At 35.9% G+C, this 26,282-nt stretch overlaps 1 protein-coding gene across 1 annotated transcript in view; it reads left to right on the top strand.

The window, feature by feature from the left end:
• poc1a (POC1 centriolar protein A) overlaps positions 1 to 26,282 on the top strand; it is an 84,604-nt gene that overhangs the window by 42,459 nt on the left and 15,863 nt on the right. Inside the window, exon 8 of the mRNA XM_073826070.1 lies at positions 20,550 to 20,723. Within this exon, the coding sequence (XP_073682171.1) occupies positions 20,550 to 20,723 (174 nt within the window). The remainder of the gene's footprint in view (positions 1 to 20,549; positions 20,724 to 26,282) is intronic.

The following is a 26,282-nucleotide window of genomic DNA, read 5'->3' as shown; positions in this document are numbered from 1 at the left end:
TCTCTATGCCTCAGTAAACACATCGCGTTCATCTCTATACCTCAGTAAACACATCGCGCTCGTATCTGTCTCAGTACGCTACCCTGACATACCCTTTTACAAAGATAAATCAAAGTGACAATAAGTTTACTAACCATTCAGACACATCCAGTAAAAGCCGTAATTGCCGAACTTCTTTGCGGGTGTCATCTTGTTTCGGTTCCAACTCTGGTTTTTAAATTAAATTTTAAATGGATGGGGTTGTACAGTGTCTTCAAAGCCCCCCCAGTGCCATTTTTCCCCAAACTATACAACTATACACCCAACTGTTGTCTAGGCAACACCCCGTGTGCTATGTAATGACACGCCCCACAGAACTGAGGGGCGGGGTGAGCAGAGGTTCATATCATTTAAAGGGCCAGGTACTGATATCGCTTGCTTCATTAGGACCCTATAGCATCATATTAACTTGAGGAAAATGGGCATCATATGACCCCTTTAAGACAATGACCGATTACTACATTTCGGAAGTTCAAACTCGCGGGCACCATAGAAGTCAACTATAGAGAAAATTCCTGAAATGTTTTCCTCAAAAAACATAAATTCTTTACGACTGAAGAAAGAAATGAACATTTTGGGTGACAAAGGGGTGAGTAAATTGTCTGTACATTTTTGTTCTGGAAGTGTTGGGCAATCCCCTCATTTTGGTCTGGTCTGGTCCATCGCAGTGATTCATGTTGGTGTGGTGCTCCCGTTCTTATTTCACAAGTTTCACGTGACGGGAGTCTAAGAGTAAAGAGTCAGAGGTCTTAATCCACATATAATCGCTGTGTGAGTGTAATGGACAGACAGGACCAGATTTCCGAAAAAAAAAAAAAACACTCAATGATAGTTAGACGCCCCCGTAAATAATCTGGATTGTATCAGATAGTAAGTGTTTGAGTGTCTGTCACTATAAGTGTAACGTACGTCAGTGTCTTCTTTGATGTGGCACTAATCATGTATGTTTGTTCAGACGTCACAGCTAGTGTGTGTGTGAGAGGGAGAGAGAGATTGAGAGAGAGACAGGGACAGAGGGGTTACAGGGACAATGCTGAAGCATGCTGGGATCACAGTGAGTGTGTAATCTCTCTGCTCTACATCTGTGCGTCTCCCCCTCCACACGCTCACGTGCCCAGACATACGACTGCAGCTCCACTGCACACGGTCCATGCTCATTCACACAAGAGCTCCAGCGCTCAGTCAGGCTCTTCTCACATACACTCATTGTTGTTATTATTTCAGTCTTCAGACTTGCCATGAAGTTTGCTGTGTAAATAGTATATCTTGTTTTGCATTGCATAATATAATTAATCTGAAAACAGCTTTGTTTCTTTCTCATTTCCATTCAAAAAATTACATAAAATGTGCCCAATCATGTTCTGTGAGATTCATGCTCAAATAGTTACAATATTGACAGTACTGTACTGACTCAAATATGCCCACTAAATGTGTGCTGAGCACAGTTTTCACAGTACATTTGAGACGTTATGAGTCGGTGCTGAGTTCTGTATTGTGGAGGAAGCAGCAGACCATCGTGATCTGGCACAGCATCACCTGGATAATCTCTGAAGCATGATAAAAGTCTGCTTTAATGCACCACACATGAAGAAATTTTTCAGCACAAATCATAGTTCTGACACACACACACACAAAAAAAAAAAAAAAAAAAACGTTTCATGTGATTCAACCCTCTCCACACACCTTGGCAATAGACTGATATACTATTACTTGCCAGACTGATATACAATTTTTTTATATCTATATAAAAAGCTTATGTTTGTCAAATGGCACAGCTTAGTAAATATCTGAAAATACACTCTTAACATCGGTCAGTCAAGCATTATAATATAATATGTGACCCAGGATCACAAAACCTTGTCTTGAGTAACACAGGTAAATTTGTAGCAATAGCCAAAAATATGTTTTATGGGTTGAAATTATTGATTTTACGCCAAAAATCATTAGGATATTAGATAAAGATCATGTTCCATGAAGATATTTTGTAAGTTCCCTACCGTAAATATATCAAAACAAAATTGTTTGATCTGTAATATGCATTGCTAAAGCAATTTTCTTATTATTTAGATTTTTTTGCATGCACAGATTCCAGATTTTATAACAGTTGTATCTCTGCCATATATTGTCCTATCAATAACAAACTATACCCTATAACTATAGTAGCACTGATCACTTGATGGAAAGTCTCAGTTTCCGAGGGTAGAAAACACCGGAGTAGTGCAAACGACAGGCGCAGGCGTAGCAAAAGTTATGTGTTTTAAAACGAAAGTGATTTACTTGCATTGTAATCACTCGTGCAGATCTGAGTATTTTTTATTTTATTTTTGTATGTGGGGTTAACCGCTGTATTACTGTTTTTCTGTAAGTGCCATCTACTGCTAGAGAATGAATTTGCACTTTTATTTTTGTTCAGACTATATATGGGTCAAAGACGTTAAGAAATTAACAATTAACAAAAGCACATTAAATGTAAGTAAAGTGTCTACTTTTGAGGTTTCAATATGTTTTTGGAGAATAAAATGTCAAAATTTGGTTGAAATAATTTTACACTGTCATTCAGTGTAGCACAATATTTATGTAAAAACAATCAAACAACATTCTTATTCTGACTTGTACATATTAAAATATATAAAATAATAAGGGAGCATATACAATTTAATGTCTTTTAAATGAGTGAAACAATTCTTACTGACAAATGGGCAAAACCTAGGATAGTGGCAGATTTGTGAAAATGTAGAATTACAACTAATTAGTATTTGGGGTGAAAGTAATTTGTTTTTAATATGTCATAAATTGATTTTTGTTTTAAATATCCCTGACAAGATTGGTCCACTGAATGACATTTTAGTGGGTGTCTTCTGTAAATTAGAATTAAAAAACATTGTATTAAATTAAACAGAAAATAAACAATCATTTATTTACAGTTTGAGATTAGTTTAGATAAGTCCTTTTTCAAAATACCATTGCTACCTAAGCAACATGTAGTTCTGTTCAAATATCCGAATTTTCTGAAATGATTCCAACTGATAAATACAATACATTTTTTAAAAGAAAAATACCAAAAATCGTAAAAATAAATAAATAAAATGTAACCGGTCTGGAGTTTGAACATATGATAAATGTCCAGTTTTATATAAATTACATAAATTACAGCTTATATAACTTATATCAATTGACAAATTACAATGTGTAAATAGTGCAGTCTCTACAGAGTCTAATTTACGTAAAAAGGTTAGTGTGAAAATGAATGATGAATGAATGTAAATACTCAAGATCCAGTGCTGAGGGCCGAATTTTGAATAAATAGTAGGAGTACACTTAAATCAAAAAGCGATATGGATTAGTGTCTGAATTTTAAGCCGCAAAAATACTGTTTAAATAGGATTGTGTTTTCAGTGTTTTCAGCCTCTGCCACCTCTAAATATGAGTACATGAACACACGAACATGATCTGTAGAACTGCTCTGAGAGTCACTTCATGAGCATTTTATGGTTTATTTTGAGAAAAACAAATCATCATATCATTACAAACAGAAACGTATGGGTCTTCACAGTAACCTGTCCAAATAAAAGTTTGGTTTAACTTGAACAAATATAGACAAAATTATATTACTTAATGTAATTACAGTTATACTACTAATAATACAATTATTATTAAAATGGAAACCAGAAAATTAAAATGGAAAAAATATTTAACATTTCATAGGGCCCTATTTCAGCACATGCTTTCACTAGTTTGCATGAAGTTAGTGAATTACATGCAGAAATATTGTTTAGTCAGTTTGCCCCATTTACATTTGTAGAATTTATAAAGTCACAACACATCCCGAAAACAGCACCCATCCTAACAAAATGAAAGCAAGAGTAAAACATACTCCTCACCCTTCATGTGATTGTTTATTAGCTATTTTGGCTGATTTAATTCTGCTTTTTAGTAATAAACGTGTTGTTTTACCTTGTTTTACCTTTATGCAGTTTTCTGTACAGCAAATGCAAAACTTTGTTCTTTTATTGAGTTCTCGTGAAGTTGTTTGCAAAGAAGGGAAATGCAGAGTTCAAATCTGAGCAATCAATATTTGCCTCTGTCAGGTTACTGGGAAAAAACTAAAATCCCATAATTCCTTGTAGCAGTTGCTTGGCCGTACTTCACAGAATTGCCTCTGACAGGTTGGAGGCTCTTATGTGAGGATGCTCTCTTTCTCTCGCCGTCTAATGGCTGATCTTTCAGTTTCCACGAAGAGCACTTCTGAGAAACAAAGGCAGAGTGATAAAGAGCAGCAGTGTGTAAGACCTGTGCTCCTCTCTCTCCTCTCTCGGGCTGCTTTTGTCTTTTCTTTGTTGTCATTTCTGTCTCTCTCCTCCCACCTCATATGAACCTGAGCTTGAAGCTCATCGTACATGATGACAAATGGAGATGCTCTCAGAGGGAAAGAATCCTCAGCCATTTTTCCTTTATGAATTTACAAAGTCCTCTCTGGCTCAAATGTCCTCATTTATGAGCAGAAGAAAAGCTTTGAAAATTAGAGCGTTTGCCAGTGTGAAATGCAAGGGAGCTGTTTACTTTCAGCGCTCCACAAGGCACACATTAATCTCATTAAACCAGACTAATTTGCAAGATTCTGACGATACCACAGCTCTGCTTGAAACCCTAGATAGATCTTCTACCACAAGATCCTAAATGAAGTGGAAATGGAGCCTAATAAGTGATGCTTTACATGAACAGCAACCTTCTGCCTCACACCCTCGACACACAGCTGATTTCATTACACGAGGTACAACACAAAATCAATAGACAATACAAACATAATACAAACAGTTTTAAGTAAAGTCAGCATATCTAAGTGTAATTAATTTTGCAGTTGGAGCAGCTGTTGATGTTTACTCTGTTGAAGAAAAACTCAACTGTCACTTCTAAAACCTTTTTGACACATTATATCTATATTATAAGTTATTTCCTGTATGATACCTAAAGTAGGAATATATGGGATATAAACTCAAGTCAACTCAAGTCAGAATTGCGAGATATGAACTCACAATTGTGACTTTTCTTAGAATTGTGTGATATAAACACAATTGCGAGTTATAAAATCAGAATTGTAAAATATAAACTCACAATTTTGACTTCTCAGAATTGTGATATAAACTTAAAATTGTGAGTTATAAAGTCAGAATTGCAAGATATAAATTCAAAATTGCATTTTCTCAGAATTGCATGATACAAAGTCAAAATTGTTATAAATTCAGAATTCTGGGATGTAAACTCACAATTTTGACTTCTCAGAGTTGTGTAATATAAACTCACAGTTGTGAGTTATGAAGTCAGAATTGTGGGATATAAACTCATAATTCTGACTTTTCTCAGAATTGTGATATAAACTTACAATTGCGAGTTATAAAGTCAGAATTGGGAGATATAAACTCACAGTTGTGAGTTATGAAGTCAGAATTGCCAGATATAAACTCAACAAATGCGATTTAAAAATTCAGAATTGCAAGATATAAACTCAGATATATTGCGAGATATAAACTCAGAATTGTGTGATAAAGTCTGAATTGTGAGATATAAACTCAACAATTGCGAGTTATGAAGTCAGAATTGTGAGATATATACATTTACAATGTTGACTTTCTAAGAATTGTCATATAAACTTACAATTGCGAGTTATAAAGTCAGAATTACGAGATTTAAACTCACAGTTGTGAGTTATGAAGTCAGAATTGTGGGATATAAACTCACAATTTTTTCACTTCTCAGACTTATGTGATTACTCAATTGCGAATTGTAAAGTCCGAATTGTGAGATATAAACTCACAATTTTGACTTTTCTCAGAATTGTGATATAAACTTGCAATTGCGAGTTATAAAGTCAGAATTACGAGATATAAACTCACAGTTGTGAGTTATGAAGTCAGAATTGTGATATAAACTTACAATTGCGAGTTATAAAGTCAGAATTATGAGATATAAACTCACAGTTGTGAGTTATAAAGTCAGAATTGCGAGATATAAACTCAGTTAAAATTAAACTAAAAAATAAACTCAGAGTTAAAAATTAAGAATTGTGAAGTCGCAATTAATTAATTTAATAAAATTGCGACTTTTATCTTGCAATTCTGGCTTTATAACTCTCAATTCTGAGAAAAGTCAAAATTGTTAGTTTATATCCCACAATTTTGACTTTATAACTCGCAATTGTGAATTTACATCACACAAGTCTGAGAAAAGTCAAAATTGTGAGTTTATATCTCGCAATCCTGACTTTGTAACTCACAATTGTGAGTTTATATCACAACTCTGAGAAGTCAAAATTGTGAGTTTATATCCCACTATCCTGACTTTGTGACTTACAATTGTGAGTTTATATCATGCAATTCTGAGAAAAGTCAAAATTGTGAGTTTATATCTTGCAATTCTGATTTTATAATGTAATTCACGTAATTCTGGAGAAAAAAAAAAGTCAGAACTATGTGATAAAAAGTCACAATAAACTTAAAAACAAAAAAAAGATGGCTGAGATTAAAATAATATACTGTTTTTGTCAAAGAATAAAAAAGCAAGTGATTTTCTGCATCATAACAATATAACAGATTGTATGAAAGACAGATCTTCATTTTACATTTCGTGTTAAAGATTGCATTGAACAGTTATGTTAACGTATTAGTGTTTTTAAAGATTGACTATGATAGCAAAAGTATTGTAAATGTAATTTATCCTTTGTGAGTGCCATATGCATAAATTACCAAACAATACTTAAACAAAAGCCTGTTATCTAGCTGTCTTTAAAAAGATACTCTGTGTTAAATGCAAAAAAATGAAGTGATGAATCACTGAAACGCTTTACCCGACTGAACGCTCTTTCACATCCAGCACCAGACGTGATGATCATTACACGCTTTATATTAGGCCTGTGGCACCTTTTAATCACATGTGCATTCTCTCTTTTACAGCAGCATGATGAAGCGCGTGTGTGTGTGTGTGTGTGTGTGTGTGTGTGTGTGTCTGTGTGGGGCGGCTCCTGATGAATGACTGTGTTTGGAGGAAGCAGCTATTGATGGATCCGTCAGACCAGTGCAGTTCAGAGTTTCACTGGGGCCTCAGGAAATTTTCCACTGTTGGTTTTTCCAGTCCAGGTGATTCATGGTGAGGGTGTTAAAGGGTGCGTGAGTGTGTCTCACTGTGTGTGTGTGTGTGTGTGTGTGTGTGTGTGTGTGTGTGTGTGTGTTTGAGCAGCTGTTTTACTGCTGAGCTGTGAATAAGTCCACCTCTCAACAAGAGTTAATCCTGCTTTTTGGAAGCCTGTTGGCTCAGCATAAGCTCTCTTCAGCTTTCATGTTTTTGTGTTTGTTTCGTCAGGCTCTTCCTTAACATTCAGCTCCAGTTCCACCGGCCGAGATCTGCCTCTCAAGCGTTTACAGATAATGTAGTCCAAATTAAAGGAGAAGTTCACTTCCAGAACAAAAATGTACAAATAATGTACTCACCTCCTTGTCATCCAAGATGTTCATGTCTTTCTTTCTTCAGTCGTAAAGAAATTGTTTTTTGAGGAAAACATTTAAGGATTTTTCTCCACATAGTGGACTTCTATGGTGCCCCCGAGTTTGAACTTCCAAATTGCATACTTCCAAAATTCCAACGATTCCAGCTGAGGAAAAAGGGTCTTATCTTGCAAAACAAGCATTTTTTTTTTTTAAAGAATTGACAATTTATGTACTTTTTAACCTCAACGCTTGTCTTGACAGTTACTCTGAACTTTTTTTCCGGTTCAAGACAGTTGGGGTATGTTGAAAAATTCCCATCTCATTTTTTCCCTTAACTTCAAAATTGCCCTACATCACTGTTTTACCTTTTTTGTTAAGGTTGTTTGATGATCTTTGCATGTTCACTTTGCAAACACTGGGTCGGTACTTCTGCAGTGAGGTAGGGCAATTTTGAAATTATTTTTGAAGTTGAGGGAGAAAATAAGATGGGATTTTTTCAACATACCCTAACTGTCTTAAACTGAAAAAAAAAAAAAAACTGAGTTCAGGCAGAGCAAGACAAGACAGGGTTTAAAAAGTATATTAATTGTAATAAAAAAAATAAAAAAAAAAGATTGTTTTCCTCGGCTGGGACTGTTTACAACCGCATTTGGGATAGTTTGAAGCCGCATTTAAACTGCATTTTGGAAGTTCAAACTCGGGGCACCATAGAAGTCCACTATATGGAGAAAAATTAGGGATGCACGATTATGACAAAAATCATAATTGTCGATTATTCCCTTGAAATTGTAATTGCGATTATTAATTATGATTATCACAATTTACATTGATTGAAGTTTTAAATAGCTTGTTTGAAGCAACTGCATGCCATAATTTGATTTAATAACATTTAAATACAATAAAGAAATACTCAAAAAATGTATAAAGTTCACACAGATTAAAGTGCAAAAGAATTATAAAGACCAATAGATATTACTTCAATGTAAGATCTCATAGTTAACTTTAGTTAAAAATTAGAATGACCTAAGATTAATTAATGTTTAGAATAATTTTTCATTGGCTGTTTATGTTAACTAGTGAATTAACTAATGTTAAATAATGAAGCACTAATGTAAAGTTTGACAGAACAATACAGAATCAAAACACTTTCAAATAATATCTTGGGCATGTTGTAGTCCAGATTAAAATGTAAAAAAGTTGAAAATAAATAGCCTATTAAGTCTAAATATTAAGTATTTGGCGCTGTGATGAACACCATAGAAAATACACAAATCTAAATGGCTATTTAAAACATTTAAACACTTTTCAAAACTGAAAGCTGCTTTGTTTCCGGGGTTCCCAGGGTAACGGCTGCATTATGTTCAGCGCCGTCTGCTGTCAGAGGATGAAAGTGCGCTTTCATCCAGAGCGTCTCTGCAATAAAGCGGTGTTGTGCATTGTGACCATCTCAAAGTGCATTCAAAATTCTAAAAAATTTGTTATAAATAATTATTCTCTGTATTTTGATTTACCCATGTTTTTTTTTTCATGTAATCGCGATCGCTATTAGAAATTCGATTAATTGTGCAGCCCTAAAAATTCTAAAATGTTTTCCTCAAAAAAAAAAAAAAAAAAAAATTCTTTACGACTGAAGAAAGAAAGACATAAACATCTTGTACGACAAGGGGGTGAGTACTTTTTCTGTAAATTTTTGTTCTGGAAGTGAACTTCTCCTTTAACTTAAATGTAGTGTTCATTGATATGAAATCTGTCCTTTTTGTCTGTTTTGTCAGTCTTGTAATTAATTAAAACACACACACACACACACACACACACACACACACACACACACACACACACACACACACACACACACACACACACACACACAACAGCCATCTGATTTCAGCATGGATAATTTAAGCTCCTGCTGCTTGACCAAACATTTTCCATTGTTCCAGTAATAAGGATCTAGTATTTGAACTGTTTTTTCTAATCCAGACCAGCCCAGCTTGATTAAATATAGAGCTGCAGTGTGCCGGAGCGGCCGCACATGGTTTATATAAGGCTATACTTCACTGCAAGTAAATATTTGAATTGGCTGGGCAGTGCCACTTACCCGGCACTGCAGAAATGCACCTTGTGGCGTCCTAGAGTCACACCATCACTGGAGTAGAGAGAGAAAAAAGTTTATTCCGAGCTAATGGATGACTAAATGCACCTTTTTCCGTTCCATGTGAGCGAATCAAAAGGGAAGATTAGGACAATCCCACGCTTACCTTTGTAATAAATATCCTTTAGAAGCAGCAGGGCTGAGTCACTGGAGACGAGCTGGCACTGATTAAAGAGTTTCCTCTCACTGCAGTGCTGAGACGAGCTGGACTCCACGTCCAGCGCTGCCGTCTGACAGGTGGAGGGAATGCGACAACTGCCGCACCACTGTACAGCATGAAGGAATCAAACTACAGCTGTCATTCACACTGCACCTCATACTTACACTGACTTAAACCGCCCTAGCAGTTTATTTATGTCTGGACATAACTGATGATTCGTCACTAATTTATGGCTTCTAGAAAAATCACATAAGCGCACATATTTTTTGTTTTAGAAGACTAGAGTGATTGGATTTAGTGAAGATAATGTGAGGGTTGTTGCTAGTGTGACGCTCTTCGGCTAAGTGTATTTTTGCATGTTGCTAGGTGGTTTCTAGGGTGTGCTGGGTGGTTGCTCTGTGGTTGGTTTTCTAAAAGTTTTTTTAGCACATTGTTAAGTGCAGTGGTGGACAGTAACAGCATGTTTACTTTGTTACTGTACTTAAGTACTTTAAGTATATGTACTTTATCTGAGTATTTTTATTTTGAGAAACGTATACTCCACTATCTCCCGAAGCATAATATTGTACTTTTTTTGTATCTAGGGATCAATGGATGCAAAATTCACTAACAAGTATTTTGGTAATCGAGTAATCTGTTGATTATTCTGACGATTAATCGGGTCATTATAATAAATTTTTTATAGTAATAAAAATAGAAACTATGTATAGAAATTATGTAAATAATAAAAGCGCATATATTAAACCAGAATTGTGTATATATGGGCAAAATGCAATCAAGGATTTTAAAATCGAATACTCAAATAGATCTACCTAAATGTGTCTATGCTTGCATATCTATGTTCCGCGTCAACATGTGGCTAATGTTTACAATCTCTCAGAGAACCGCTTATCACCCCACGAGCGAGAGGGGCGGGGTGAGCAAAACTCATTAGCATTTAAAGGGTCATGCAACGAAACAGGTCGCTGTGAACGAAGCTGTTTTTGACAAGGTAAAATGGGAGTTGTTTAACACAACTATTGAGAAATTTTAAACCAAAGAATGTTATAGACTTTTCATTAAGACCTTAAAGAATCATATCAACTTGTGGAAAATGGGCATCCAATGACCCCTTTAAAAACATGTCTTTCCTCATTATTTTGGACTGGAGAAATCATTACCGGCTCCGATATGCGATTGCGGTGTCCGATTTGTGAAAGAGTGGATTACTTTAAATGAACCTGTTAAATATGTTTATAAATCGCACTGAGTGTTTCATTCAGGATTTGCAGCTTATGTCCAGTCAACAACTGATTCAAATAATCCGGTCAAAGCGAGTCTCCAGTTAACAATTCAGTGAATTCACAAATCCGACTGAAAATGAGGCAAGAATGGAGATCTTGAGAGCTTGAGCTTGAGAAGTTAGTTACTAATGACAAATTTTAGGATATATTTGTTCATATTTAATCATATTGTGTATCTAATATGTGGCCCTGGACCATAAAAATAGTCTTAAGTAGCACAGGTATATTTGTTGCAGTAGCCAAAAAATACATTGTATGGCTCAAATTTATAGTTTTTTTTCTTTTATGCCAAAAACGTTAGGATATTGAGTAAAGATCATGTTCCATGAAGATATTTAGTAAATATCCTACTGTAAATTTAGTAATTTGTAATTGTATTACTAATTATATTTATGATTAGTAGTTTGCATTGCTAAGAACTTCATTTGGACAGCTTTAAAGGCATTTTTCTCAATTTAGTTTTTTTTTTTTTGCATCCTCAGATTCTAGATTTTCAAATAGTTGTGTCTTGGCCAAATATTGTCCTATCCTAACAAACCATACATCAGTGGAAAGCTTATTTATTCAACCGTTATTGGTTTTGTGGTTCAGGGTCACATATGTGTATATCTAATATTTATGTGTATTTGTATATCACCGTCTCACTGGGAAAAGTTTTAGGTAAAAAACTAAACATAACATTAAAAGTTGCAAGCAGTGATTACTGGGGTTTAAGCACTTTAAGACCTTTATAGTTTCTGTGTGGTTAGGATGTAGGCGGAAAAACCTAGGACTAGTTTGCAAAAGTATGGTTTTTCAAAAAATCCAAAATAGCCCGAAAATTTCATAGATCGAACAGAACTTTTGGGGTTATGAGTCAAACAGGCTCACCGAGTTTCATTGGCCACTGGCAGACATGTTTTTCAAGATACATAAATGTGACCCTGGACCACAAAACCAGTCTTAAGTAGCATGGGTATAGTTGTAGCAATAACCAAAAAAACATTGTATGGGTTAAAATTATCGATTTTTCTTTTATGCCAAAAATCATTAGGATATTAAGTAAAGGTCATGTTTCATGAATATATTTTGTAAATTTTCTACTGTAAATATATCTCAACTTAATTTTTGATTATAATATGCATTGCTAAGACTTTATTTTGACAACTTTAAAGGTTTTTAAATATTTTCTCAGTATTTTGTTTTTTGCACCCTCAGATTCCAGATTTTTAAATGGTTGTATCTGGTTGTAGCCAAATATTGTTCTATTCTAACAAATCATACATCAATGTAAAGTGTATGAAAAGTGTATCAGCTTTCATGTGATGTATAAATCTCAATTTCAAAAAATTTACCTTTAATGACTGGTTTTGTGGTCTAGGTTCACAAATGTGCTCATAAGCCGTAGCACCTTTTGACACACACTGCATTTGAATTTTCAAGTTGAGAGTATTAAAATAAATCATGCATTGCGTTTTACTAATGCTTGCGCTTGTCAAATTACTGGTATTTGCACCATTGTTTAATGCCAAAAAAAGCATGCCTTAAAGCAGGTGGTAATTTCCACTGCTCATGGTAGATTGCGCAGTTCATTATGGAAATGATCTGGTTGTGGTCTTTAATTTGCGCATTGTCAGTAAATCACACACACAATTTTTCCCTCCTATTAGCGCTTTTATGAAATTGTGCTCTAATGCTAATTTGCCCTGTTTAGTAAATCTGGCCCTTAACATTTTAACAGTGTATGACAGTGCCCTTCTCCCCCAGGTATTTTATGAAATTGATTAAATATAAAAACATTAGTTAGAATTACAAAAATAAACATTCATGGCTCAGTATTTTTCACTTTTAAAACTTAAGTACATTAAAAATCTAATACTTTTCAACCTAAGTAAAATTGTAAATGATGATGATGATGATGATATATTTTATTTGAGTGTCAAACACCTTAATTGGTGCCCAGCCCTCATGGGCTTATTAGACACTTTGACAGATTATATACAATAGCCACGTGGCAGAATACAAAGCAAAGCACAACATATACAAAAAAGGAGAAAATTCGTCAAGTGGGATACAAAATACTTTGCCGCAGACACCAGGCCTTTTCCACAAATTTTGCAAAAGCAAAAACATTATTTTCAAACAACCAACACAGCATTTCAGCTTCATATTTCCAAAATAAATCAGGATTTTTCAACTGAATCGATTCAAAAAGATAATACCTTAGATCGCTGTATAAAGGACAATGAAAAATAAATGAAATTCATCCTCCACAAAGTACTTAGTAGTTTCACTGGAGTTATATTTTATTAAGGTATCTGTACTTGTACTTAAGTACTTAAGTAATTGATTTGTGTACTTCGTTTACCACTGGTTAGGTGGTTGTTAGGGTCTTCTGGTTGGTTGGTTGGCAGGGCATTACCATGCAGTTGCTACAGTTATTTTGAGTGGTCTCACTGCTGTTTCTTGTTCGGGGTGGTTGATGAAGTGCATCTGCTAGCATTGCTAGATTAACATTCCTGTCTACTAACATTCCCGGGATTTAAGAGCATCTTGTGCATCTGATCACTTAGTAAAGTAACAACACACCCAATGTTTGCCCTAGGATTTTGTGAGACTATGGGGGGTAAACCTTGGTCCAAAAATGCTGTACATTTTAGTTAGATTTACCAATCCGGTGCACTTTACACAAAATTAAGAAGTGTTAGAAATTATGCAAATGTGAAAATACTCTAGTGCCTGTTGTGTTCCCAAATGCATGTTAAACTCACAGCACATGTAGATATTGAGTTCGCTGTATTTACTGTGAACTGAACTGCTTTAAGACACTGAAAACAGCAGATCTCAAACTGATCGCAAGTACTGTAAATGAACACAGTGCCACGCTTCACTCTAAAACACTCATGAGCATAAATTCTGCAGGATGAGTTATTTGGGTTTAAGGGATGGTAATCTCTATGTTTGATTTGTAGTCACAACCATCGTAGCATCACTGATAAGTAGTTTCTCTGTGACTATAGTAAGTGTCCGGTCCGGCACTTTATATTTACCATACTCAGACCTGCTGGTGTATATCGGGTGGCTTTGTTCGACCATCCCATCAGCGTGTGTTCAACAGACACCCCTGTTTGCCTTGAAATCACCAGGGTCACACAGGCAAATATTTACCTAGCTTGAACCAGGAAGAGGCACTCGAATGGCACCTGTTTGCCAGATGTGTCCAGGAGGCGTTTTATGGCAGGAGCGCTGTCTTTCTTGTATGAACGAGGCGACTGCCTGTTTATTTTTTTTTCCTATTGCCTCACTCAGTTGAAGAACTTAGACCTGATGCCATACCCTCTGACCACATTAGACTGCATGGGCATCACGTCTGTTGATAACAACTGGAGTAATGATGCTAAAAATTCAGCTTTGATCATAGGAATAAATTACATTTTACAATATATTAAACATAGAAAACAGTTCTTGTGATATTTGTAATAATATTTTACAGTATTTTGAATTAAATAAATGCAGTCTTAGATGCCGTTCATACAGAACGCAACTTTGCCTCTCCAAAAATGTGAGAGACAGTGCTCAGCGGGCCTTTAGACGTGAGAGCTTTTTAGACATGATGCAATAGCGGAAATTTTTCTCAGCAGGCTCTTCTTTTAAGAAACAGGTTGTGATAGAATATACAGTGAGGAAAAAATTATTTGATCCCCTTCTGATTTTGTATCTTTGCCCACTGACAAAGAAATGATCAGTCTATAATTTTAATGGTAGGTTTATTTGAACAGTGAGAGACAGAATAACAAAAAAAAAAAAAAAACATTTTGAAAAAGTTATAAATTGATTTGCATTTTAATGAGTGAAATAAGTATTTGACCCCTTCGCAAAACATGACTTAGTACTTGGTGGCAAAACACTTGTTGGCAATCACAGAGATGTTTCTTGTAGTTGGCCACCAGGTTTGCACACATCTCAGGAGGGATTTTGTCCCACTCCTCTTTGCAGATCCTCTTCAAGTCATTAAGGTTTTGAGGCTGACGTTTAGCAACCCGAACCTTCAGCTCGCTCCACATTTTCTATGAGATTAAGGTTTGGAGACTGGCTAGGCCACTCCAGGACCTTAATGTGCTTCTTCTTGAGCCACTCTTTTGTTGCCTTGGCCATGTGTTTTGAGTCATACCCATCCACAACCTGTTTTTAATGCCTTGGCTGGCTTCAATGCCCTGGCCCTGATGGTACATGGCCCCGTCCATCGTCCCTTTGATGTGGTGCAGTTGTTCTGTGCCCTTAGCAAAAAAACACCCCCAAAGCATAATGTTTCCACCTCCATGTTTGACAGTGGAGATGGGGTAATAGGCAGCATGCCTCCTCCTCCAAACTGTTGAGTTGAGTTGATGCCAAAGAGCTTCATTTTGTTCTCATCTGACCACAACACTTTTACCCAGTTCTCCTCTCCAATCATTCAGATGTTCATTGGCAACCTTCAGACGGGCCTATACATGTGTTTTCTTGAGCTGGGGGACCTTGTGGACGCTGCAGAATTTCAGTCCTTCACGGTGTAGTGTGTTACTAATTGTTTTTTTGGTGACTATGGTCCCAGTTGCCTTGAGATCATTGACAAGATCCTCCCATGTAGTTCTGTGTTGATTCCTCACCGTTCTCATGATCATTGAAACTCCACAAGGTGAGATCTTGATTCAAGCCCCAGACCGAGGGAGACTGACAGTTATTTTGTGCTTCTTCCATTTGCGAATAATTGCACCAACTCTTGTCACCTTCTCACCAAGCTGCTTGGCGATGCTCTTGTAGCCCATTTCAGTCTTGTGTAAGTCTACAGTCATGTCCCTGACATCCTTGGACAGCTCTTTGGTCTTGGCCATGGTGGAGAGTTTGGAATCTTGTGATTAAATTGCTTCTGTGGACAGTTGTCTTTTATACATGTAACAGACTGAGATTAGAAGCACTTCCTTTAAGAGAGTGCTCCTAATCTAAGTTTGTGACCTGTATAAAAGACCTGGGAGCCAGAAATCTTGCTGATTTATAGGGGATCAAATACTTATTTCACTCATTAAAATGCAAATTATAACTTTTTTTTTTAATGCGTTTTTCTGGATTTTTTGTTATGTTGTCTCTCACTGTTCAAAAGCATGTTTACATAAAAAAACAACACCTGAAAACTTATCAACATGGATAAGTTGAGTGACAACCTGCAAAAAATGAACAAAAAGTTTTTATAGAGTTCCTTATTTCTGTAGTGATTTCTGTGCTAATGCTTTTTCCCCTTTGGGATCCTGTCCAATCTTAAAATATGATTCGGGCGACGTGACAGAGGTCCACTTGCAGCAAGGACGGTCTCAGACAACAGTGTGTTTATCTAGTGAGTTATTGGCTGCTCAGAGTATAAAACCAATACAATCTAAATTTCATATGCTGAGGTTGTGGAGCGCAGCACACTCTCTGAACAGATGAATCTCCCTGAAGCTTCAGATGTCTGAACATTGTGCTTTGGACAGTTAGTTGTTGCTCTGTGAACACAGCAGACATGGTCAGCCTTGTTCAATCCCCATCAGTGTCAGTCATGTTCATTTCGTGAACTCATTTCACACCATCTGTTCTCCTGATTTAAGATGGTTTCAGTTTCTGCTCCTTCATTTTCATTAATGAGCAGCCCGACAGTAATTAGACTACATGCAGTTAAACACTTGGAAACATACAGACTCTGAGGCTTGTGACGATGCAGATGTTTCGTGTGGATTACTGTCATGAACCTTCACCATAGACATACTGAGGCTTATATACATGGACAAACTCTGGGAAAAACTGTCAAGTGTAATGTACACCTGACACATAGCACTCAAGGTGGTAAAAGTGCTTATTAGTATCTTGAATCATTGTTGTCCTGGGTTTAATATCAGCCTTTATTGGTGTAATATGTTTTATTGATGGAGCTGTTGTAATGTTGATGGCTTTTCCGCGTCCTCTTGTCTTCCAGTAGCAGTTAGTCCCATATGCTGTTATTCTCATTTGTATCCATAATACTGTAACCAGGCAACATGAGTCAATTATACAGCTGACCTTTACTTTCCCCTCAGCACTTTAATTAAACTATTACAACATGCTTACTTGATTTCTTAAACTATCATCAGACACACAATGACCACTTCAACATTAATGTGAAAATGATTGCAACTTGATCAGTGAAGAACCGCCTACTTACATGTCAGTCAAACACTTCGAAAAAAGATAATAACAGTGTAAAGAGCCAGTCATCTTTGCTCTAAATCACACGCACACTTAATGGGCTGAGATTTTTTAAGTAGTTGTCTTTTTTTTTACCCTCTTGGGTCGAAAACCGCATCGGTGTGGTAAGTTATGTTTTTTCTTAACGGCCGCAAAAAGAACTAATATACTTAGTTCTATAATTTTTGATTGTGCGGATAAGAATAAGGTATCATTTGAAACGGCAAAGGGTTCACTTTTATTTGCTTATAGTCATAATAACAACAAAACAATGTGCTTTTGTAAAATAAAGAAAACAAACCGGGTGCGCTCTCTGCCATGTCGGTCTTTGTAAGCTTTCTTTACCGACATTACCAATATTAAATCAAACAACCTGAACCATGTAATACTTGCCTCACAGACATGATACTCAGATACTGTTTGTTTTTGGAAGAAGACGCACTGAGAGAAATAAGACAGAATATACCTCAGAAGAAAAACGTCATGCGATCACAGCTTGATACAGTGGAGGAGATGATTAGATTAACTACTTACGTTAGTTAATTGTGTTGTTGTGACGTAACTTGTACACATTTGTGTACACATCTGGGAAAACCCGTTGTTGTCGTACTGGGAAATTTTCAGGAAATTTGAAAAATAGGTCATATTTATTTATTTTTTTGTCAAAATTTGGTTTTCATTAAATTATCATTCTATAACATCTTGTCTATCATCTCTAAAAGTATCTTGACAAAATCCACTTGTTTACTGCAGAAAAGTAGCAATTTATTGCAGCAAGCAGAAACGACTGCTTCTTTCTCTTATGTTAAGAATGCGCTGTGGAGGTGCTTTCCCTTAACACTACAAAAACAGTTAACCTATCAGAAAAAAAACACGTAACATATTTATTAAAGGTGTTTTATTGCACATTCCCCACCAGTCTTGTGAAAACTATGGCACGCAAAGTTTTATTTATTTATTAATTAATTAATATCATCAGACAGCGGAGCGCAACACAGTCTGAAGTACTGTAAGCTGCTCATTTAAACAATTTTTTTTTGTTCAATCTGCTCAATCTTGGTGTTGTCAGTGCCCTAAACAATGTCATAATGGACAATTTCACATCCAGAAATGAAGGATCGGATGTGGAAGTTCCAATGGAGAAGTCCGATGACAGTCTGTTTTATGCACAGGTGTGCGAACAGTTGAGCTGCACTCGCTTTTCTAAATGTAAACTACAAGGTACAGTATTTGTGCTATCTAAACATACAAGGGGTTATCAAAAGTTCAGAGACTATGTCCATGATAAATAAAGGAAAACAGACGTTAGTCTGTTTGTGTAATGATGCAGTATAGCGCTCCTGTCTTGACAGACAGCTCCCGTTAAACCTGTGAAGTGAAAGTAAAACCTGCTAAAACTGCTAGATCCTGCAGGTTTGCATTGCACAACATCAGAAAGATCAGGCCCTTCCTAACAGAGCATGCTGCACAACTCCTCGTACAGGCCCTGGTCTTTTCCAGGATGGACTACTGCAATGCTCTTTTAGCTGGTCTTCCAGCATGTACAATCAGACCTCTACAAATGATTCAGAATGCAGCAGCACGGCTCGTCTTCAATGAGCCCAAGAAGGCCCATGTCACACCTCTCTTCATATCCCTGCACTGGCTACCGGTTACGGCTCACATCAAATTCAAGACACTGATGCTGGCCTATAGGACAGCCACCGGCTCATCACCTGCCTACCTCCATTCACTACTACGCATCTACACTCCCTCCAGAAGTCTGAGATCCTCTAGTGAAAGACGCCTTATTGTACCACCACAGAGAGGCACGAAATCACTTTCCAAAACATTCTCCTTCAACGTCCCTGCCTGGTGGAATGATCTTCCCACCCCCATCTGGAACGCAGACTCCATAACTGTCTTCAAGCAACTGCTGAAAACCCATCTTTTTCGACACTATCTGACTCAATAAAAAAAAAAAAAAAAAAAATTCTTCTCCTCTCTTTCCTGATCTTCCCTTTCTAGCCCGTACTCTTCTAACAACGCCTGACATGTGGTATTTTTGAGCACTTCCTATGTCGCTCTGCCTCCTTAGGATGAAACACTTGTTGTATTCCCCAATTGTAAGTCGCTTTGGATAAAAGCGTCTGCTAAATGAATAAATGTAAATGTAAATGTATGGACAAAATAAAAACAGTTTTGGAAAGGGCTTTAACCCAGCTTTCATATGGTATCAAAACCTAAAAAAGGTAACATTTCACCATGTGTTGGGTTTTCCTAGATCGCATCGCATTTTACAAGTTTGATATTTCTTAAATATAATTCCTGACTACATGTATGAAATCAAGTGAAACATTTTGAAATATGTGTCATTTCACTGCATCTAAATGGCTCACAATGCCAGGATGTTTTCTAATGTTCTATAAAATATAAAACCACAAAATATAAAAGTAATATGATTGTTTACACTGTAACACTATGAATGTTGGAGTCTAAGAATGTTTGGCACAAAGGTGTGTTACTGTTCAAGTCTTAGCGTTTAGATCAGTATGTTCAATCATGTCTCCTTGGTCTTCACTGTGTATATATTGATTATATTGTGTTGTAAATAAAATACAAATAATCAAAACCCCCATTATTTTACTGTCTTCACATTCTTTCTTTCTTACCTACCTCACAAACACATTACTCACTGATGGCCCCTTGATGAAGGTGATGGCCCCTTGTCTCTGATGTGTAAATCACTAAATGTTCATGGCAATTGTCGCTTCTTCGCATACGGCCTTTCTAACACAACTCTAATCTTACAAAATTAAATCAATATATTGATTTCTGTGAATGAGTGAGCAGGATTATTTTCACATCATGTTGTAGCAAACTCTGGTCTACCACATCCAGCTCTCAAAATGTTATACAACATACACTGTTCTGTATGTCATATGGGCTTACTTTAGTAACTTAAGTTTTAGTTTTTCCACTAATCACACATAAACATTGTTTTCTCAAAAACGCAAACATATGCTGCTCGCATATTATTGTAGCACAGTTTGTGCTGCGTACAGTGTAATCAGACTTTAACTATTAATGTTTTTAAGATACTGAAAAAACACAAATGTCAGGGCATGTCAAAACTTCTCCAGGCCCCCAAATACCCTCAGACACCAAATGGTGAAATTTTGACAAACAGATTGACAAACATGTGTGAAGGGCTCAGTGATACTAACAGATTCCTATCACTCCTGCAGGAGTCAGAAACCGCTGGTTTGTCTGATGGCCGTACCTCACAGAAGAGTGGCAGCACCTCTCCGGTCAGACCCACCAGTGTGGATGGCCCGCCTGACGCCCAGCTGGACAGCCTTCCCACTGCGCTGACCAGCACCCTTCAGCACATTGTAGGACAGCTAGATGTACTCACACAGGTAACAGATTTACACCAAGCACTGCATGCACCCACATCATCTGTTTGATTGCTGGCTCATTTGGACAAAAAACAATTCATGTAAACACCCCAACCGATCCAAATGAGTTTGTTCTGAATTAAATTTTGATGAGACTGAAGTAGGGTTGGGTAATGTCTAAACTACATGATTTTGGGTGGGTTAGTCCAAATTAGCATAAGACGATGTCTACAGTGAAACACTGCGATGGACAATGACATTGGGACGAGGGTTTAGGGTTTGCCTAAAGCATGAGTTTGTATTTGGAAAGGCACAGAAAACATGGTTACCTGCTTGCTAGCATTAGCCTGTTATATTGCAGTACATAACATTTCGCTTACCACATAAAAGAATAAGGGCAGATGAAAACGAGTGTGCATTCAAAAACGATTTTGATGCCCGCATATTAATATCAGCTTCCTGATGCCTGCAATTTATATACAGTATAATTACCCAATGATATAATTGTGAAAGAAAGCATTGAAATATATTTTCTTTCCAAATAATCGCAATGCCGGCTCAACATTGTGATGTCTGTCAGCCATCGCAATGGACAATGGCATTGTCTATTATTCCAACACTAGACTGAATATTTACTGACTTCTAAATGTGGATGAGTTCAGAATATTTCAGTGTTTATCCAGTGAGTTATTGGCTGCGCAGAGTTTAAAACCAATAAAATCAAAATTTCATATGCTGAGGTTGCAACACACTCTCTGAACAGATGAATCTCCCTGAATCTTCAGATGTCTGAAAGTTGTTCTTTCGACAGTTGGTGATCCTTGTTCAGTCCCCATCAGTGACAGTCATATTCATTTTCACCTACATCATCTGTTTGATTGTTGGCTTATGTAGACTGAAAAGACTTCATGTAAATACCTCAACCGATCCAAATGAGTTTGATTTGAATTAAATTTTGATAAGTCTAAATTAGGGTTGGGCTATGTCTGCCAAATTGGAATCAGAGTACGTTTACAGTGAAACATTGTGATGGACGATTACATCATGTAAATCAAGAGGAGTTCATGATACATGCAATGCAACTGCAAATGAATATATGAATCAGATCACAAGATTTAGTTTTTATTTAACCATAAACCTCAGAATCTTAAATCAGGTTAGATTCATTTTGGTTGATGAAGATTAGTGCATGTAAACTATTCAAGTTTAGTTTCATGACTGACATCAGCATGGCTTACCCAGCTAGGCTTGTGGAGCTTGAGATTTTTTAGTCACAGCTATTACAACTGTAAAATAATCAGAAAATGATTGATTAACTCTTAATTAGATATATAGAAATAGGTTACACTTTATTTTAAGGTGTCCTTGTTACAGTGAAATCATACATTTAAGTACCAAGTAATATTAATTAACTTCATAAACTTACTATATGGTTAGGGTTAGGATAAGGGTTAGTTGCATGTAATTTAGCATAATTTATTATTATTATATTAAGTTTGTGTAACGTGCAACAAGGACAGAATCATTCATGAATCTGCTGCTGTCATCAAAAAGTAGTACTGAGGTCTTCTTGTGGGTTTCCACCAAAATAAAAGTCAACATTCATAAATGTTAACGTAATTTTGTTGTTCTGTAAAATAAAATAAAAAAAGTAAGACACAAATAATGATAACAATCATTACAACAGCTCGATTAATACATGTATTATAACATTCTCCTTTGCTCAGCATGGCTGCATTTATTTGTACATTAAAAAACACATGCCTGATTCAAGAAGGGGGTCTTAAAAATGCCCAAAGAATATTATTTTACTAACTTATTAATTTTAAGTTAAATTGTGCTTTGTTGGTAGGCTATAATGTCTACTAAATGTTTAAAAAGTTCAGTGTTAAGTAAATATTTTTTAATTGTTGTTTTGTAATTTTTATTTATTTATTTATTTATTTTTGAAAAGCAAGACAAAACTGTAAAAAGCACATTTTGGCTATTTAATTTATGCAATGGTGAAAAAAATTGGCAAAATACATTGGGGAAAAAAAACACACAAAAACGTGTTCGGCAATCGGCCTTCGGCCCAGCGTGTAATTTTGTTCGGCTTCGACCAAGAATTTTCATTTCGGTGCATCCCTAAAAAAAAAAAAAAAAAGCATTAATATGTGCTTTATAAGTTCTAATAAACAGCCAATATGCTAGTAATATGCATGCTAATAAGCAACTAGTTAATAGTGGGAATTGGTCCCTAAAAGTGTTACTGAAACATTTAATATCATTGGAATAATTACAACAAACAAACGATGAATCTCATTGTCTTGTCAAATTTAGAGTCAAACACAACTGGAGCAAAAATGTAGGCATGTCTCCCCAGTAATTGTGTGTCCTCTCTTTTCTTTTTCTTTCAGGTAATATATAAAATAAAATTAAAAAAAATATTGTGTTCCCAACTGACTAATTGTAAATCATGGTAAATGACCGCATTTGTTATGTGTCACTGCTCACAGCGGCTCTGTGATTGGGAATATTAACTCTTAAGGTCATGTCAGTGAGATAAGCTGAAGTTGTCCTCTGGGTGAGGAGAAAAGAAACAGAGGGAAAACTAATGTGAAGAGCTAAAAGTACAGGCGAACACAGTAAATTAAAAACAAGCCATCTTTATTATGATAAAGATGGCTTGATAAAGATGGCTCGTCTTCATAGCTGCCCACAAAAACACGTACACTGCATATGAGTCGGTTCTGGTAATGAACCAGTCAAATAACCAAATTATTGTTATTGTTTTAAATAATTTTAAAGAGTGCTTAATTAACCAGAAGTCATTAGTATCCATAATTAACATCTGACTCACTCGTGAACATTTATGTGAATGTGAGCTTTGAGATTTTAAGCAGTTTGTTCATATAACAGACATCTAAATACCAAGAAAACACGTTTTTGTTTAGTACATAGTTAAAACCATTTACCTTAGTTCAGATCTTCTACATTTTACAACATATACCCATCGGAAATCATATATGCGTTTCTATTTCATATCCACTGCATTTTTTCATCAGTGATTGTATGTTTTGGATCAAATCAGTGTCCGCCATTGAGAATCTGTGGTACAGGTGGAGTAATTGGCTCTGATGATGTCTAATTATACATGTATGAAGGTTTTAATGAAGGTAAGTCAAATGTGAAATTACAGCTGAAAGCATGAAGCCTGTTTTTCTGTTCCTGGTAGTAGCTGTCTTTCAGATGAATGTCCGTCCCACTGCACTCCTAATGCAGCATTAGCGGCCATTCAGTTCATCAGCATACCGTACACTAAATGAGAGAAATAATCTGTGTTAATGCACCTGCTTGTGCGTGCTTAACTATACACTGTGTGTGTGTGTGTGTGTGTGTGTGTGTGTGTGTGTGTGTGTGTGTGTGTGTGTGTGTGTGTGTGTGTGTGTGTATATATATATATATAAATATACACACATAATTCTTAGAAAATAATGCACACCCGAGGTGTAACGGCCACTCCGCTTCGCGTCGCATAATGCCTCGGGTGTGCATTATTTTCTAAGAATTCTACGGACCGTCGTCAAGGCACACACTCACATGACTAAAGTCTGATTAAAACAACACTGTTTGTAAGTCAGAGCGGATGTGATTCAGAGCTCACAATCTCTATGTACTGCTGGCCTTGAGTCAACTATATGAGCTTTAGTACAGTTAAAACAGGGTAGTAAAAGGAAGTAAAGGAACCCAGCTGAAGCGTCATAAATACACATCATATTTTCATGCTTTTGGATAATTTGACATTATGATTTTGGACATGACACCTACAAGTGATATTTACCTAGATTTTTTTTATTAAAAGAAGGTTATTTATTTGAAAGTTAAAAGTCTAAGTCTGGGACAAAAGTAAAATAAAACATGTTATATAAATAATAATAACGTAATGCCACGAGTATGATATTTTTGACGTGTGATATTTTTGTCAGTTTGACGGCGCAAGTGTGTAAACAACATAAGAAACAACAACAAAAGAAACTATTTCCTTTCACCATGGACTGAAACTCAAGCTGACAGTTTAACAACTGAGTCAAAGCCCTTACTAATTCGAAAATGTCACTTGAAACTAGTAGCGAAGGAACGTTTAATTGCTTCATTGAAAGCTTATTGTATTACTGTATTAAAAGCTCACTGTGTTATGAGAGCGAGATGGACTCGGCAAGTGTGATTATCTGCATTTGATACAGCATTCATTCTTCAGCTCAATCGCATATTCACAATAAAACTTTAGTAACGATATCTTTGTCATACTATCCTTTCATCTGTTAAGTATGGAAGCATAATTCTGACTTTTTTTCTCAGAATTGCATGATACAAACTCGCAATTCTGACTTTTTTTCAGAATTGTAAGATATAAATCACAATTGCAAGTTATAAAGTCAGGAATTGTGTGATATAAACTCACATTTGCGAGTTATAAAGTCAGAATTGCGAGATACAAATTTTGCGAAAATTTGCATTTGTGAAAAAAAAGTCAGAATTCTGACTTTATTTCACGCAATTGTGAGTTTATATCCCACAGTTCTGACTTTATAACTCGCAATTGTGCATTTATATCTCTCAGTTCTGAGAAAAAAAGTCAGAATTACGAGATACAAACTCATAATTGCGAGACAAAAAGTCAGAATTCTGACTTTATTTCACGCAATTGTGAGTTTATATCCCACAGTTTTGACTTTATAACTCGCAATTGTGCATTTCACATCTCACAGTTCTGAGAAAGAGTCACAATTGTGAGTTTATATGATGCAATTCTGGGAAAAAAAAGTCAGAATTGCGAGATACAAACTCACAATTGCAAGAAAAAAAGCCAGAATTGCAAGGTTATATCTTGCAATTCTGACTTTATTTCACGCAATTGTGAGTTTAAATCCTGCAGTTCTGACTTTATAACTCGCAATTGTGCATTTATATCTCAAAATTCTGAGAATAAAGTCAAATTTGTGAGTTTATATGATGCAATTCTGAAAAAAAAAATCAAAATTACGAGATACAAACTCACAATTGCGAGAAAGAAAGTCAGAATTGCAAGATACAAAGTCGCATCTGTGAGAAAAAAGCCAGAATTGCGAGTTTATATCTTGCAGTTCTGACTTTATTTCACGCAATTGTCAGTTTATATCCCGCAATTCTGACTTTACAACTAGCAATTGTGCATTTATATCTCACAATTCTGAGAAAAAAAGTCAGAATTAAGAGATACAAACTTACAATTGCGAGAAAGTCATAATTGCGAGAAAAAAGCCAGAATTGCGAGTGTATATCTTGCAATTCTAACTATATTTCACGCAATAGTGAGTTTATATCCCACAATTCTGACTTTATAACTCACAGTACATTTCACATCTCACAGTTCTAAGAAAAAAAAGTCAGAATTGCAAGATGTAAACTCCAAAAAAAAAACAATTGCGAGAAAAAAAATCTGAATTGTGAGATAAAAGTCGCAATTACCTTTTTTTGTTCAATGGCGGAAACAGGCTTCCATAGTTAAGGTTGACTTCTAATGAATAATCAATAATCAATTCTAATCAATAATAATAT

Source organism: Garra rufa, chromosome 20 (genome assembly GCF_049309525.1).
Source record: "Garra rufa chromosome 20, GarRuf1.0, whole genome shotgun sequence".
Taxonomy (NCBI): Eukaryota; Metazoa; Chordata; class Actinopteri; order Cypriniformes; family Cyprinidae; genus Garra; species Garra rufa.
Note: the sequence above shows the minus strand (reverse complement) of the source record. Positions and strands in the feature narration are given on the sequence as shown.